The sequence below is a fragment of the Dryobates pubescens genome, chromosome 15, assembly GCF_014839835.1.
Source record: "Dryobates pubescens isolate bDryPub1 chromosome 15, bDryPub1.pri, whole genome shotgun sequence".
NCBI lineage: Eukaryota > Metazoa > Chordata > Aves > Piciformes > Picidae > Dryobates > Dryobates pubescens.
Genome location: NC_071626.1, coordinates 2,778,859 through 2,794,838, shown reverse-complemented (window position 1 = coordinate 2,794,838; position 15,980 = coordinate 2,778,859). Strand labels below are relative to the sequence as shown.

Here is a 15,980-nt window from a genome sequence, read left to right as displayed (position 1 = left end):
CTTCAAGGTCTTTTCCAACCCAAATGGTTCAATGGTTATTCTATGATTCTGTGAGTATGGAGCCACACTGACAGGACCCAGTGAGGTCTCCATCTCATTGCTGAGACACCAAACCCTGCTCAGTTTGTTGCCTTCCTTTGTTTATAACTTGCCCCATGACTGGTGAAGGAAGGGCACCAGCATGGGTGGTGGGGCACCAGAGTGGTGAAGCAGCACTCAGTTTGCATTTCAGCAGGCACAGGATGCCCATCATGCCTTCAGCCTGGCCATGCATCACACATCTGGAGAGGCTTGCAGCTGAAAGGCTCACAGTGAAACTGCATTTAAAGGCAAAACATCGAGCAGAGTAAAGCTGCAAGCACAGGCAGCCACCAAAATAGCTGTGATAGGTAGCTGCCTGCCACGCTCCCCAGGAGAAGCCAGGGCCTTTGGCTTTGCCAGCAGAGTCATGCTGCTTTAGAGCTTGATTTCATTGCAGCCAGGGACTGCCGAGCTGCTCTTGCCCTCTGGCTACGTCCTGTTTGCTTTGTCTTTGCCAACAGTGTGAGTAATGCCAGCGGCTGCCGGGGCAGCTGGCACCAAGCCCGCTCTGCTGGCTTTTCAGCTCTAATTACCCCCTCCCTCTAGGCTGCCTAGCTGCTAAACTGTTGGCCTGCCATGAGCATAGCCACTCATGGTCCTTGTGCCATCCCTGGTTCTTCCTTTGTGGGGCAAAACTTTTGCCCAGGATGAGTAGATATCTATGGTTTAAGGGCTTGAATTGATTCCCCCCTCCTCCCCCCCCTTGTACTTATTTATGCTGATGACTGGGTGCTGAGCTTGTGGGTGCTGTTCCTGGAGCTCTGCAAAGTTGAGGGGGGAGAAAAAGAAAAAGGCTTTACAGAGGCTCCCAAGGCTGCTTTTGGTCTTGGCTTCTTTTACTTAATACCTTGTGGACATTTGTGCTGCAGCTGCAAGTTTTCTGCTAAAGATCATTTTAGATCTCAAAGGAAAAAAGTTGGGTATGGATCTTTGGCTATGATCATCCAATACTGTGACATGCAGCTCCACAAATACTGGTCTAACTGAAGGAGTCACTGCAGGAATGTTACCTCTGACTGAACTGGACATCATTGAATCATAGAATGGTAGGGGATGGAAGGGACCTCCAGAGATCATCCAATCCAATTCCCCTGCCAAAGCAGGATCATCTAGGGCAGGCCACCCAAGAATGTGTCCAGATGGCTCTTGAGATTCTCCAGAGGAGCCTCCACAACCTCTCTGGGCAGCCTGCTCCAGTGCTCTGCCACCCTCACAGCGAGGAAGTTTTACCTCATGTTGAGGTGGATCTTCCTGTGTTCCAGTTTGTGCCCTATCACAGGACATCACTGTAAAGAGACCATCTTCTTGACACCCGCCTTCAGATCATTATAGGCATTAATAAGATCTCCTCTCAGCCTTCTCTTCTCCAGATTAAGCATCCCCAGGTCTCTCAGCCTTTCCTCATGAGGTTGTTCTACTCCAGCCCTCCTTCTAGTCCATGCAGTAACACCTAGCTGGCGTGATCTCTCGTGTACACAGGCATTGCCCGTGCCCCAAAGACTCCTTGAGTGTTGCTGTGTGTGACCCTTGCTCTCTTTGCCCTGCCAGGTCCATGGGAAATGCATGTGCAAGCACAACACAGCAGGGCCCCACTGCCAGCACTGTGCCCCTCTCTACAACGACCAGCCTTGGCAGGCTGCCGACGGCAAAACCGGAGCCCCCCGGGAGTGTCGCTGTAAGTAGCCAGCTCTGGGCGCTGCCTCCAGAGCCTCTTTGGAGTGAAATGCTCCCTCCTCCTCTGCTTTCCTCCTGTGTTTCCAAGAGGCAGCAGATACTGAGGTGGTGGGCAGGCACTTGGGAAGCAGCTCAGTGAGTGGAGAGCCAATGCCCCGCTCCTGCCCAGCGCCCACCTGTGTCTGCGTGGTGGGGATGGTCCTATGTGCACAGCTCCTCGCTGGGCAATCCCCACCAGACCATGGTCCCTTCTGTGGGGCTCAGGTGCATCTCCTGTGCTGGAGGCAGACTGCAGCACCTTGAAGCCAGGGGCATCATCACTGTCCCCTCCAAGTGACAAAGATGTTTGTGGGAAGTATGGACTTTGGCAGGACCTGGTCCTGGGCTCTGCTCACACCCTGGGTGTTGGGGGTAAGAGGAACCAGGGACTCTGGGGAGGTTTGAGGACTGCTTCTGCAGCGCCAGGGAGCAATGATCAGGGTGATTATAGGCTGCAGGGGACTGCAGAGGACACAGAGTGGGCTGGTTCAACAACAGCAGCAGTCTAGCCAAAAGGACACTGAGGATCAACCACACCACCTCAGGAAGGTTTGCAGGCTTGCTGAGTGCTGTCCTGCCCTCTCAATGATGCTACCAACACAAGCTAGCATCAGGCTGCCTATGTGAGCTGCAGTGTGTGAGCTCCCCAAGGGAATGACAATGAATCCCTCTTCCCAACAGCAGCATTTGATGAGCAGAGTTTGGAGCAGACCTCACTTGTCCCCTGACTTCAGGCTGCCAGCCAGCACAGGGAAAGGAAGATGCTTGCCCTCTCTCACACACTTCCCCTCCACATGCCTTCTTCCCTCCATCACATGCTGAGAGCATCTCATAGAGCAGATGCTGCAGGAGGCACTGCTGACTTCTAAAGCAGGGTGAGAAGCATCCTGCCCCAGCAGGGCCACTGAATGTGAGAGGTCTCCCTGCATCATGTGCTGGAAATAAAAGAGTTAAAGAAATGAATTTTCCTTTCCTGTCCTCTCTAGAGGTTGGGAAGCATGAAAATGTGATGATGCTTCATGCATCTGAGTCACTAACAAGTTCCTTGGGCCAAGGCTTCCATTCCAAAACGTGGCTTGGGCTTTTGTGTCTGTCCTCCTTTTTTTTCCCCTGTAAAGCAACATCTTTCACTGCCCTAATGAGTCTTTCTCCTCCCTTTGGCATCACCTCAGCGTGCAAGTGCAATGGGCATGCTGACACTTGCCATTTTGACCTGGATGTGTGGCTGGCCTCGGGCAATCGCAGCGGTGGCATCTGTGACAACTGCCAGCACAACACGGAAGGGCAGCACTGCCAGCGCTGCAAGCCAGGCTTCTACCGGGACCTCAGGAAGCCCTTCTCTGCCCCAGACGCCTGCAAACGTGAGTGTGGAGGCTTGAAATGCCACCCCCCAACATGAAATTCCCTGATCCTGCCCCTGTGCTCAGCACTGGTTAGGTCACACCTTGGTCCTGTGTCCAGTTCTGGGCTCCTCAGGTTAGGAAAGATGTTGAGATGCTGGAAGGTGTCCAGAGAAGGGCTACAAAGCTGGGGAGGGGTCTGGAGCACAGCCCTGTGAGGAGAGGCTGAGGGAGCTGGGGTTGCTTAGCCTGCACAAGAGGAGGCTCAGGGGAGACCTTATTGCTGTCTACAACTACCTGAAGGGAGGTTGTAGCCAGGTGGGGGTTGGTCTCTTCTCCCGGGCAAGCAGCACCAGAACAAGAGGACACAGTCTCATGCTGTGCCAGGGGAGGTTCAGGCTGGATGTTAGGAAGAAGTTCTTCCCAGCAAGAGATTAGCCATTGGAATGTGCTGCCCAGGGAGGTGGTGGAGTCACCAACACTGGAGGTGTTTAGGAAGAGCCTGGATGAGGCACTTGGTGCCATGGTTCAGTGTTGGGTGATAGGTTGAACTGGATGATCTCAAAGGTCTTTTCCAACCTGGTTAATTCTCCTCTTCCTCTTCCCCTTCCCTTCCCTTCCCTTCCCCTTCCCTTCCCTTCCCTTCCCTTCCCTTCCCTTCCCTTCCCTTCCCTTCCCTTCCCTTCCCTTCCCTTCCCTTCCCTTCCCTTCCCTTCCCTTCCCTTCCCTTCCCTTCCCTTCCCTTCCCTTCCCTTCCCTTCCCTTCCCTTCCCTTCCCTTCCCTTCCCTTCCCTTCCCTTCCCTTCCCTTCCCTTCCCTTCCCTTCCCTTCCCTTCCCTTCCCTTCCCTTCCCTTCCCTTCCCTTCCCTTCCCTTCCCTTCCCTTCCCTTCCCTTCCCTTCCCTTCCCTTCCCTTCCCTTCCCTTCCCTTCCCTTCCCTTCCCTTCCCTTCCCTTCCCTTCCCTTCCCTTCCCTTCCCTTCCCTTCTCTTTTCTCTCCTCTTCTCTTCTCTTCTCTTTTCTCTCCTCTTCTCCTCATCTACCCTTCCTCCTATAGGGATGCTTTCCTTTCTGAGACTCTATTGCTAGAAACACAGAGATGATTTCTCTCTAGCTTCTTCAAACCCTCACCAATGCTGTCCTCTCAGGGACACCTTTACCATTTCATTCCCCATCTCCTTCTGCCAGGGCTGCTTCATGGTCCCAGCATCTTCCAGGGAATCCCAGCAGCTTGCAGGGCCATAGCAAATTGCTGTTAAATTAAATGATGTAAAAGCAATTGCAGCCTGTGCCTGGCACATTTCCCAGGATCATGCCATGGTCAGCAGGGAGGGACATGCATGGAGCCCTCTTAGTCCTTCTGGGGAGGCCACAGCCTTGCCTGCTCACTTCTGGCTCAAGGCACCATTATTGCTCAACCATGAGGTTGCACTGGAAACTGAAAAATACCAAAGTCAAGGTAAACAAAGGGAGTTGCTCAGCCATAATCTTTAAGGATACTTTAAAGATCCTTGTAGGCAAAGAGTGGAGATAATATTTGCTATGGGGTAGGTGTGTAGCTGATCAAACAAGATGTTCTGCCACCTCTATCAGCCCTCTGATGACTCTTTCCCCTCACCATTCCTCTGGGTCTTTTATCTTTGCATCCCTCATGAATTTTTCGGCCTCAGCCACAGTCCAATTGCAGACCATAAACTGAGGTTGATAATTGCTGAGTTTACTTACAACAATAAAACAATATAATATGTAATTATATAATACAATAATTATATATATAATAATAAAAAAGGAAAAGGAAAAGGAGAAAAAGAAGAAAAAGAAAAAGATAAAAAGAAAAAAAGAAAAAGAAAAAGGAAAAGGAAAAGGAAAGAAAAAGGAAAAGGAAAAGGGAAAGGAAAAGGAGAAAAAGAAAAAAGAAAAAGAGAAAAAGAAAAAAGAGGAAAAGAAAAAAAAGAAACAAAGAAAAAAAAAGAAAAAGGAAAAGGAAAAGGAAAGAAAAAGGAAAAGGGAAAGGAAAGAAAAAGGAAAAGGGAAAGGAAAGAAAAAGGAAAAGGGAAAGGAAAAGGAGAAAAAGAAAAAAGAAAAAGAGAAAAAGAAAAAAGAAAAAATAAAAAAGAAACAAAGAAAAAAGAAAAAGGAAAAGGAAAAGGAAAGAAAAAGGAAAAGGGAAAAGAAAGAAAAAGGAAAAGGGAAAGGAAAAGGAGAAAAAGAAAAAAGAAAAAGAGAAAAAGAAAAGAAAAAAAGAAAAGTAAAAAAGAAAGAGAAGAAAAAGATAAAAAGAAAAGAAAAAATAAAAGTAAAAAAGAAAGAAAAAGAAAATAAAAAAGGGAAAAAATGAAAGAAAAAGGAAAGAAAAAGAAAGGGGGAAAAAGAAAATAAATTAAAAAAAAAAGAAAGAAAAAGGAAAAAGAAAAAGGAAAAGAAAAAGAAAAAAGAGAAGGCATAAAAAGCTAAAGGGCTGGGTGTGAAACCCAGCTGAAACCCAAGTGAAACGGGATCAAATGTCTCACTGAGCAGCAGGGGTTTATCTCACTGACTGCAGGAGAACAGAAAAGTTTTTCAAGTGCTTGATATTTCCCCTGAAGGGGCTGAGGAATGCCAGAACTATCCACCACATCTAGCAGGGGGGGAGACAAAAGCCCCAGAGAGAGCATTGGGCTACACGTGTCAGGTGTAAAACACTTCACAGACTTCAGGGGAAAGGTATGCAAGGCTCGGTGAGTGCTGTTGAAAACTATGCTATTACAGCTCCCAGAGCTCACTGCCTGCAGCTACTTCTGCAGTTTGTGGAGAGCTTTCCTAATCTTTTAATTTTATATAATTATATAGAGGGGAGGGGGAGGGGAAATGAAAAGGCTGTGGAAAAATTGAGGATTACTTTGGGCAGAGATTTCGGATTGGTAGTTGGGCTCCCAAGGTAACTGCCAATATTAATCTATCCTTCAGCGTTCTGAAAGGGCACTGCAGCTGTTTTCATGTCCCTGAAACCACAAAAATGATGTGAGAGCAGAACTGAATGTATACACTTTGGCCACAGCAACCCCATGCAGGGCTGCAGGCTGGGGTCAGAGTGGCTGGAGAGCGGCCAGGCAGAAAGGGACCTGGGGGTAGTGGTTGATAGTAGGCTGAACATGAGCCACCAGTGTGCCCAGCTGGCCAAGAAGGCCAAGGGCATCCTGGCCTGCATCAGGATCAGTGTGGCCAGCAGGAGCAGGGAGGTCATTCTCCCCCTGTACACCACACTGGTTAGGTCACAGCTTGAGTCCTGTGTCCAGTTTTGGGCTTCTCAGGTTAGGAAAGATGTTGAGGTGCTGGAAAGTGTCCAGAGAAGGGCAACAAAGCTGGGGAGGGGTCTGGAGCACAGCCCTGGGAGGAGAGGCTGAGGGAGCTGGGGTTGCTTAGCCTGCACAAGAGGAGGCTCAGGGGAGACCTTCTTGCTCTCTACAATTCCCTGAAGGGAGGTTGTAGCCAGGTGGGGGTTGGTCTCTTCTCCCAGGCAACCAGCACCAGAACAAGAGGACACAGTCTCAAGCTGTGCCAGGGGAGGTTTGGGCTGGATGTTAGGAAGAAGTTCTTCACAGAAAGAGAGATTGGCCATTGGAATGTGCTGCCCAGGGAGGTGGTGGAGTCACCATCACTGGAGGTGTTTAGGAAGAGACTTGATGAGGCCCTTGGTGCCATGGTTTAGCTGATTAGATGGTATTGGGTGATAGGTTGGACTGGATGCTCTCTGAGGTCTCTTCCAACCTGGTTTATTCTATCCTATCTTATCCTATCCTATCCTATCCTATCCTATCCTATCCTATCCTATCCTATCCTATCCTATCCTATCCTATCCTATCCTAAATATATATATATGTGTGTGTGCCCCCCTGGGCAACCTGTTCCACTGGTTGGCACTGCTGATCTGTCAGTCTTGCAGCCAGCTTTGGTGCACTCACAGAGGCTTTCTCCCTCCGCTGTGCCCCCTGCAGCTTGCTCCTGCCACCCGCTGGGATCGGCCACACTGCCCCTGGGTCCCCGCACCTTCTGTGACCCCAGCACTGGAGACTGCCCCTGCAAGCCCGGGGTGGCAGGGCCCCGCTGTGACCACTGCCTGCCTGGCTACTGGGGCTTCGGGGACCACGGCTGCCGGCCCTGCCACTGCCCCCGCGGCTGCCACCCGCGCACCGGAGACTGCAGCAGGTGAGTTGGGGTCCCCCCCGCCCCCTCTTAGCCTCCCTGTGCCCCCCTGAGCGTTGTCCCAGGGAGGGCACTGCACTGGCCCTATTTGTATATGGCACATGGGCTGAAAAAGAGCCATCAGGGAAGAGATGTGGGGCTTGGTGTGGTGAGGAACTGGGGACAGAGAGGGAGCTGAGGCTGCAGTTCAGCTGGGTGCCTGGCACAGCCTGGCAGGGCACTGGTGATGGTGCAGCTCACATGGTGCCTGGCACAGCCTGGCAGGGCACTGGTGATGGTGCAGCTCACCTGGTGCCTGGCACAGCCTGGCAGGGCACTGGTGATGTTGGGTTATTTGCTCTCCATACTGGTGTTTTCCATAACCTTAACAGTTGCTTCCTCTCCATGAACTAAACATGAGCCTCAGGGACCTCTGCATGAGAGGAGACCCAAGGCTTGAGCCTTATTGTCCCTGCTGCAGCTCAGCTTGACTGTGGTGGCCTTAGAGTCAGGCTCTGACTTTCAGAAGAGAGCACATTTTAATAATGCCCCCCTCTCAGGATCTTGTGTGTTGAGGTTATTTTACCACACTGGGACTACTTAAAGCACACAAATCCCAAACCATGACCCACTGTGGAACACTCAACCTGTTCACATTGCAAACCGGCCCCTGTGCATTTGGCAGCTCCAAGATGCACGTTCACATCGTGCCCAGGAGATGGGTTGGTGGTGGCCCTGCCTCCCAGGCACCCCAGGAGGAAGCCTGACCCCGTGTCTTTTGCCCCAACAGCTCAGACGTGACCTGGCACAACGCAGCACCTCCTTTCCAGGCGGCGGTCAACGAGAGTGAGCCTGCCTGGGGCTGGGAGGACGAGCAGGGCTTCTCAGCACTTCGGCACTCAGGTGGGACAGCAGCTCTCTGTGTGCCTGCTTCCCTGCTCCATCCCTTCTGCCAGCACCCAGCACAGAGCCTGTCTTCTGCACTGCCTTGCAGTGAGCACCCTGGCAGTTGCAGGAGGGGATGGGAGTTCATGTCCTGTGTGACCAGCCACAAGCTGGAGGAACCTTGTGGCGCATCCACCATGGGTTTGATTGGGAGCCAGCAATGTGCTCTTGTGGCCAGACAGCCAGTGGTATCCTGGGGTGGATTAGAAGGGCTGTGGTCAGTAGGTTGAGAGAGGTTCTCCTCCCCCTCTACTCTGCCCTGCTGAGGCCACATCTGGAATATTGTGTCCAGTTCTGGGCCCCTCAGTTCCAGAAGGACCTCAGGGAACTGCTTGAAAAAGTCCAGCACAGAGCCACAAACATGCTGAAGGCAGTGGAACATCTCCCTGCTGAGGAGGTAAGGAGAAAGTTCTTCCCAGAGAGAGTTGTTGGCCATTGGAATGTGCTGCCCAGGGAGGTGGTGGAGTCCCTGTCCCTGGAGGTGTTCAAAAAAGGACTGGATGTGGCACTTGGAGCCATGGTTTAGTTGTCAGGAGGTGTTAGGGATTAGGTAATAGGTTGGACCTGATGATCTCTGAGGTCTTTTCCAACCTGGTTGATTCTCTGATTCTATGGTAATAGCCAGGTGGGGGTTGGTCTTTTCTCCCAGGCAGCCAGCAGCAGAAGGAGAGGCTCTATGAAGCCTGACCCCCACCTGACTACAACTTCCTTTTAAGTAGTTGAAGAGAGTGATAAGGTCCCTTCTAAGTCTCCTCTTCCCTGGGCTGAACACCCCCAACTCCCTCAGCCTTTCTTCATCAGCCTTTCCCTCCAGCCCTCTCCCCAGTCTCCTGGTTGCTCTCCTCTGGACCCGCTCCAGCACCTTAGTATCCTTCCTTGAAGTGAGTGGCCCAGAACTGCAGACACAGAACCTCCTTTACAGCAAGGAGGCTGTCCTCCTGTCCCTCTAGCCTGGACGAGATGGGTGCTGCATGAGGTGGCTGTGAGGCAGGTTGCCCCCCGAGGCACAGCATCCGACTGTCCTGCGTGCAAGCTGCCGCGCGTCATTTCCTGCGGCTGCAGAAAGCCTCCCTGATAACATCTCGAAGATACAATAATTGAGTTAATTGAGGGGAAAGCTCCATCATTTGTCTGGGCAACTCAATTTTAAACATAAATAAGTCTCTCATGTTATCCTTTGTTCTGAGATCACGGAAGTCATTAATCTGCCTTAACCTCTGCAACATTTCCTCCTTGAGTTTCGTCTGGTACATGATGGTGTGGAAAACACCACCGGGAGAGACACGCGTGTTGTTTGCATCCCAAGGCAAAATAATAAGGCCTTTGTTTCTCTTCAGATTGTAAACAAGGAGTAATTGCCCTTGGACTAAGATTGGATCTGAAAACAGGACTCTTTTTTTGGGGGGTGCACGGGCCTTGTGGACCACGTGGAAGCCTCTGGCAAGTCCCAGGCTCTGCCCGAGGAGGCTTCTGGCTTTTAAGTCTACAGCTCTTTGTTTCCTTCTCTTTCCCCAGGTAAATGTGAATGTAAAGAGCAAGTTTTAGGGAATCCCAAGGTCTTCTGTGGGATGAAGTACACCTATGGTGAGTTGTGGGTGAGGGGGAAGGGCTGCCAATGCAGGTGCTGCATGGCAGTGCAAGATGGGAGGTGGTGCTGCATGCAAGGCTCTGTCCCAGCAAGCCTGTGGGGTACTTAGTCTGGGGGCAGGTATTTGACCTTCCCCAAATGTATGGGTATAGGTATCATGGTGCCAAGGCAAGGTGGGTGAAGCATCTTGCTTTGTGCACAGAATCACTGAACAGTAGGGGTTGAAAGGGACCTCCAGAGATCATCTAGTCCAAGCTCTCTGCCAAAGCAGGATCACCTAGAACAGGTCACACAGGAATGTGTCCAGGCAGGTTTTGAAAGGAAACTCCACAACCTCTCTGGGCAGCCTGTTCCAGTGCTCCATCACCCTCACAGCAGAGTTCTTCCTCGTGTTGAGCTGGATTTCCAAAGCTGCTAAGGAAGCCAAGGTCTTTGCTGGACACTGGGTGAAAATGGACACTGGACCTCTCCCACTACCCACATGGCAGGTCCAGTGGCCATGGCCAAACCAACTGGCAGCACATGGAGATGTATGCACTCCCCTGGCAGCTGCACTGACTCCAGGCTCCCCAGCAAGATGCACCAGGCTAGCTCCACTGCAGCCAAGTCTTCAGTCTTCAGTGCTTCACTCAGACACCTGCATTAGACCAAAGAAAAAGAAAGCACTGTAAGCAGTTTGACTCTTCCTGGGTTTGTATTTGTGTCTTGCCAGTGATCAAGGCAAAGATCTTGTCAGCTCATGACAAGGGCTCCCACGCAGAAGTCACTGTGAAGATCAAGAAAGTCTTGAAATCAACAAAGCTGAAGATCCTTCGGGGCAAGAGGACACTCTACCCTGAATCATGGACTAACAGGGGCTGCACTTGTCCCATCCTCAACCCAGGTAGGTTTGACTCCCTGAGCAGCACACCCCCAGCACATCTACACAGATTTTGTTCCCACCCTTCCATCCCCTCAGGCCAATGAGCCGAGTTTGCATTAAGAAGTATTTGGCTTTTGCAGCATTTGGATCCCAACAGCACTCTCCATCTAATGGGAGGCTTGTAGAGAAACACTTGGTTCATTCTGTAGCCTTTCAGACACAGATTCTCATTAATGAAGCATAATTGCAGCCTTGCAGCTTGACCAGTCTCAGTTTCTTGCCAGAAGGAAGAAGGTGCACATCATTCCATGACTCCATGGCATATCTCTTCAAAGCTAATGCTGATTTGGAGCCATAAAAACACATCTCTGTCTAATTTGAGTTGTAGACTCTCAGAACTGTCTCAGTTGGAAAAGCCCTCTAAGATCATCAGGTCCAACCACCAACCTAAGGCCACCATGGCTGTTAAACTATGTCCCAGAGTGCCATATCCACACATTTCTTGAGCATCTCCAAGGACAGAGACTCAAGCACCTGAAACAGCCTGGAATTGTGCCAGGAGGGGGTTAGGTTGGATATTAAGAAAAAAAAAGCCTTTGCTGCAAGAGTGGTCAGGGACTGGCACAGGCTGCCCAGGGAGGTGGTGGAGTCCCCACCCCTGGAGGTGCTCAAGGAATGTGTGGCCATGGCACCTGGGGACATGGTTTAATGTCCGTGGTGGTGTTGAGTTGATGGTTGAGCTGGATGATCTTAGAGGTCTTTTCCAACCCAAACAACTGTGATTCTGTGATTCTATGTCTTTGCCTGCAAGGGAACATTGGCCATTATGAACAGGACACCAGCACTGGGCCACTCTGCACTGGGACATGCTGAACTGACCAATTTCCAGGCTCAGCTGTGTTCAGGGAGGAGTAAGGCAGGTAGCTGCCAAATGAAGGTAATAGCAGGTCCCAACCAAGCTATAAAAGCTTGTAACACAGCCTCCAGAGTTTAGCTTCCATTTGTATTTAGAAGCTAAGAAAATGGAGGTTTGTCTACTGCATCTCACTGACAGATGTGGCACAATCTTTCCATAGACACAGATTTGCAGCTAAATGAGAGAATCAATAGAGAATCACAGAATGGTTTGGTTTGGAATGGACCTTAAAGATCATTCAGTTCCAACCCCCCCTGCCATGTGCAGGAACACCTCCTGCTAGCCCAGGTTGCTCAAGGCCTTGTCCAACCTGGCCTGGGAACACCTCGAGGGAATGGGCATCCATGACCTCCCTGGGCAACCTGTTCCAGTGTCTCACCACCCTCACTGTAAATGTGATAAATAGACCTATAAATATTTCTTTGTATGTTGTGGTTTTTTCACTTGAGACTAAATATCCAGGCTGATCACTAGGGTCTCTTAAGCAGAAGGGGCTGTGCATTCTCACTGCTTTGCTGCTTTGCAGGCTTGGAGTACCTCGTGGCAGGACATGAGGATGTCCGAACGGGCAGACTCGTGGTCAACATGAAGAGCTTTGTCCATCAGTGGAAGTCAGATCTTGGAAGAAAGGTCCTGGAGATTCTGAAAAGAGACTGCAACTAGAGGTGTGCAGCTGCCTAGGGCATATCTGTAGGCACGAAAGGCAACAGCCTGCACAGAGAGAAGACCTCTAGGACGAAAACTGGAATGTAAGCAAATAGTGCCAAAAGGTGTAGCGAGGCACTCACAGTTGTAGGAGCTGTCTAATCGAATCCTTCCTGGCCAATGTTCATTCACTTGCCTGTAGCTTCCTTGCCAGGAGCTGGCATGAGCCTGGCTCATCCTTAGGCTGAGGGAGAGCAAGGGAAGGGCAGATGCTTGTCTCACCGCACTGCGATGGCAGAGCCACTCCTGTGAAGCCACTGATGGCCCCAGGCTAAATTGCCACCCTCGGGAGGGAGAGCTGAGAAGCGAAACACCACCGCCAGTGCCACCAGCGTGGATCCTGAGCCACCTTCAGAGGCTCCCAGAGGATGCTGTGGGGAAGGTGACAGCCACAGCATAAGGCAGGCACCGGCAGCAGCCTGGCAGCGGCGACCGCTCTTTAGAAACAGCCCCTGGGGTTAGGACGTGGCACCTGCCCAAGAGAACCAGTGCCACTTGCTTTTCACCTGCTCACCCCACCGAAGGCTTTTGGGGACTAAATTCCCTGCTGGTGCTGGTGAGGAGGGAGCTGCTGGAGTGAATCAAATCCCTCTTCCTTGGCACAAGCACGGTGCAGGGCAGGGGCCGGCTCTCCACCCACCGCATGGCTGCAGGGAAGAGCTCTGTAGGTGGTGCAGCATCTCTGAGCTTTTGTCTTTGAAGTGTTAAAATATGAACCTAGCCCTAGTGTAAATATTTCATTGTATAAAGCACTTTACTGCCTGCCACTTCACAGTGTGGGAAGTCTGATTGTGTTGGGGAAAGATGAGGCTGAAGGTGGCACCTGATACAAAACTCCTTGAAACAGAAGCACTCCTGAAGACCCCCGACCCTCCCTCCCTTAGGTGGACAGTGTGTATGGGATAAAGGGAATGGCCAGCCTGGCTCTGGCCACTCAGAGGATCTGAGGATGCAATCTGAAAGTTATTTGCACTGAAGTCTCAGCTTCAGACCAGAGCTTGGAGCCCATGGGCATGGCTCCAGCGAGACTTCGCAAACAGTCTGAGACGAAGGAGAAGAAAAAAGAAGGAGAAGAAAAAAGAAGAAGAAAAAGAAGAAGATGAAGAGATTTTGAGGTTAAAAACAAAGAAATGCAATTGCCAGAGGAGAACAACTCTGCCTGGAAGATGAGGAGTGGATGCTGAGAAGGGGAAGGCCTCGCATTCACGTATCACAACCCAGACGTTCACAGTGGGCCTGGAGTTTATTTGGGGGTTTGGTTTTGTTTGTTGTTGTTTGTGGGGTTTTTTTGGTTAGTATTTAAAACCTGAGCATTTTATTTGTTTTCTCATGGTATCATTTGCAATATCCATGGCCATTATGCTTCCTCTTTAACACCAGTATGGACTAGAGCACAGTTTACTGCAGGTGTTTTTTTCAGCACTAAAATCTCTTTTTTTTCTTCCCCCCCCCCCCCTTTCCTGTAAAGTATCTTTAAGCCACATTGCATAGAATGGGTTTTGTTCATGAGACTGAGGAGGGATTGAAACAAGAAAGGAAGAGCAGAAATGTCACAAGTCTACCAACCCACTTCTAAGTGTCTATTTTGTTCTTTCAAGGTCCTGTGGACTCAACACACACACAAAAAAAAAACCAACAAGAGAAAGAGTAAAACCAACAAAAAAAGATAAATGATGCTATTTTGGTAATTTGGTTTTGTATCTCCTGTATGTAATAAATATAAATATGATTTCAGCAACTTCTGTTTCTCTTCTTGCTGCCATCACTAAAAATTGCAATCTTCGTGCCCGCCCCGAGGAGCGCAGCAAAGGTGGTGCCGGGTGAGCAGGAGCTGCCACGGGAGTTAGTGTCCTCTCTGAGGGGGGAGGGGGGTGTTAAGATGAACTCTGTGGTGAAAAGTCAGGCAGCGTGGATGGCTCTCAGGAATCTCACTCCATGGATTCATAGAGTGCTTTGGGTTGAGAGGGACCTTAAAGATCAGCCAGTTCCAACCCGCTGCCAAGGGCAGGGACACCTCCCACCAGCCCAGGTTGCTCAAGAATAGAGTAGAGTAGAGTAGAGTAGAGTAGAGTAGAGTAGAGTAGAGTAGAGTAGAGTAGAGTAGAGTAGAGTAGAGTAGAAGTGGAGAGGAGAGGAGAGGAGAGGAGAGGAGAGGAGAGGAGAGGAGAGGAGAGGAGAGGAGAGGAGAGGAGAGGAGAGGAGAGGAGAGGGGAGGGGAGGGGAGGGGAGGGGAGGGGAGGGGAGGGGAGGGGAGAGGAGGGGAGAGGAGAGGAGAGGAGAGGAGAGGAGAGGAGAGGAGAGGAGAGGAGAGGAGAGGAGAGGAGAGGAGAGGAGAGGAGAGGAGAGGAGAGGAGAGGAGGGGAGGGGAGGGGAGGGGAGGGGAGGGGAGGGGAGAGGAGAGGAGAGGAGAGGAGAGGAGAGGAGAGGAGAGGAGAGGAGAGGAGAGGAGAGGAGAGGAGAGGAGAGGAGAGGAGAGGAGAGGAGAGGAGAGGAGAGGAGAGGAGAGGAGAGGAGAGGAGAGGAGAGGAGAGGAGAGGAGAGAGGAGAGGAGAGGAGAAGAAAGAGAAAAGAGAAGAGAAGAGAAGAGAAGAGAAGAGAAGAGAAGAGAAGAGAAGAGAAGAGAAGAGAAGAGAAGAGAAGAGAAGAGAAGAGAAAAAAGAGAAAAGAGAAGAGAAGAGAGAAGTAGAATAGAATAGAGTAGAATAGAACATAATTGAATTGAATTGAATTGAATTGAATTGAATTGAATTGAATTGAATTGAATTGAATTGAATTGAATTAACCAGGTTGGAAGAGACCTTTGAGATCATCCAGTCCAACCCATCACCCAACACCATCTAATCAACTCAACCATGGCACCAAGCACCCCATCCAGCCTCTTCCTAAGGTCTCATCCAACATGGCCTTGAACACCTCCAGGGAGAGGACATCCACAGCCTCCCTGGGCAACCTGTTCCAGGGTCTCACCACCCTCACTGGAAAGAATTCCTTCCTAATCTCCAGTCTATATCTCCTCCCCTTCAAGATTCAATCCACTCCCCCTCATCCTATCACCACAAGCCCTTGTTAAAGTCCCTTCCTTTCACCTCTCTCTTGGGAGCTTTGTAAGCTCTTCTCATAAGAAGGGGAATTAGACCTAAATATTTCAGAAGCTGGCCATGTCCTCGCATCCACACAGGCCTGGTGGCTGAGCTGCAGAGCAAGCCAGAGGTGGTGGAACTCAAGCTCCCTCCCTACCTTCGTAACACTAAAGGAGGAAAATAACAAAGGCTGTGGGAAAGGAGCACTGCAGCAAAAGGTCCATAAAAACACCACAGAGTGAAGTCAAGCATCAGAAATGAGTGGCCAGGGGGTCGAGGCGTAACCCACAGCGTGGGGAGCAGCTCCCTGGGCAGGTGGTTAATCAGTGACTGCCAGGGCACCACGCTGCAGCAGCACCCTTCTCCCCCATGCAGGAGAGGGCAGGAAAAGCCTCCTGTGGAGACTTTGGGAGGTTGAGAGCCTCCAGTATTTTTGCTTTAGAACTTTGCAGTTTTACCTGCTTGACATGTTTTCAGCATCACTCTATCTTAATGCCATTAAAACTGCCTTTGCCATGGCTAGCTGATTCCTGTGGCATCGTGAAGGCTCTGGAGGGTGTCAGTGGAGATGTCCACAGACCCAGCTGGCTC

General features: G+C 50.6%; 1 protein-coding gene across 1 annotated transcript in view; it reads left to right on the top strand.

The window, feature by feature from the left end:
- Window positions 1-12,700, top strand: part of NTN4 (netrin 4) — a 38,142-nt gene extending 25,442 nt beyond the window's left edge. The window contains exons 4-10 of the mRNA XM_054167729.1: window positions 1,630-1,756; window positions 2,967-3,155; window positions 7,107-7,317; window positions 8,084-8,196; window positions 9,754-9,822; window positions 10,539-10,709; window positions 12,131-12,700. Of these exons, the coding sequence (XP_054023704.1) occupies window positions 1,630-1,756; window positions 2,967-3,155; window positions 7,107-7,317; window positions 8,084-8,196; window positions 9,754-9,822; window positions 10,539-10,709; window positions 12,131-12,267 (1,017 nt within the window). The 3' untranslated portion in view covers window positions 12,268-12,700. The remainder of the gene's footprint in view (window positions 1-1,629; window positions 1,757-2,966; window positions 3,156-7,106; window positions 7,318-8,083; window positions 8,197-9,753; window positions 9,823-10,538; window positions 10,710-12,130) is intronic.
- Window positions 12,701-15,980: the final 3,280 nt, after the last annotated feature.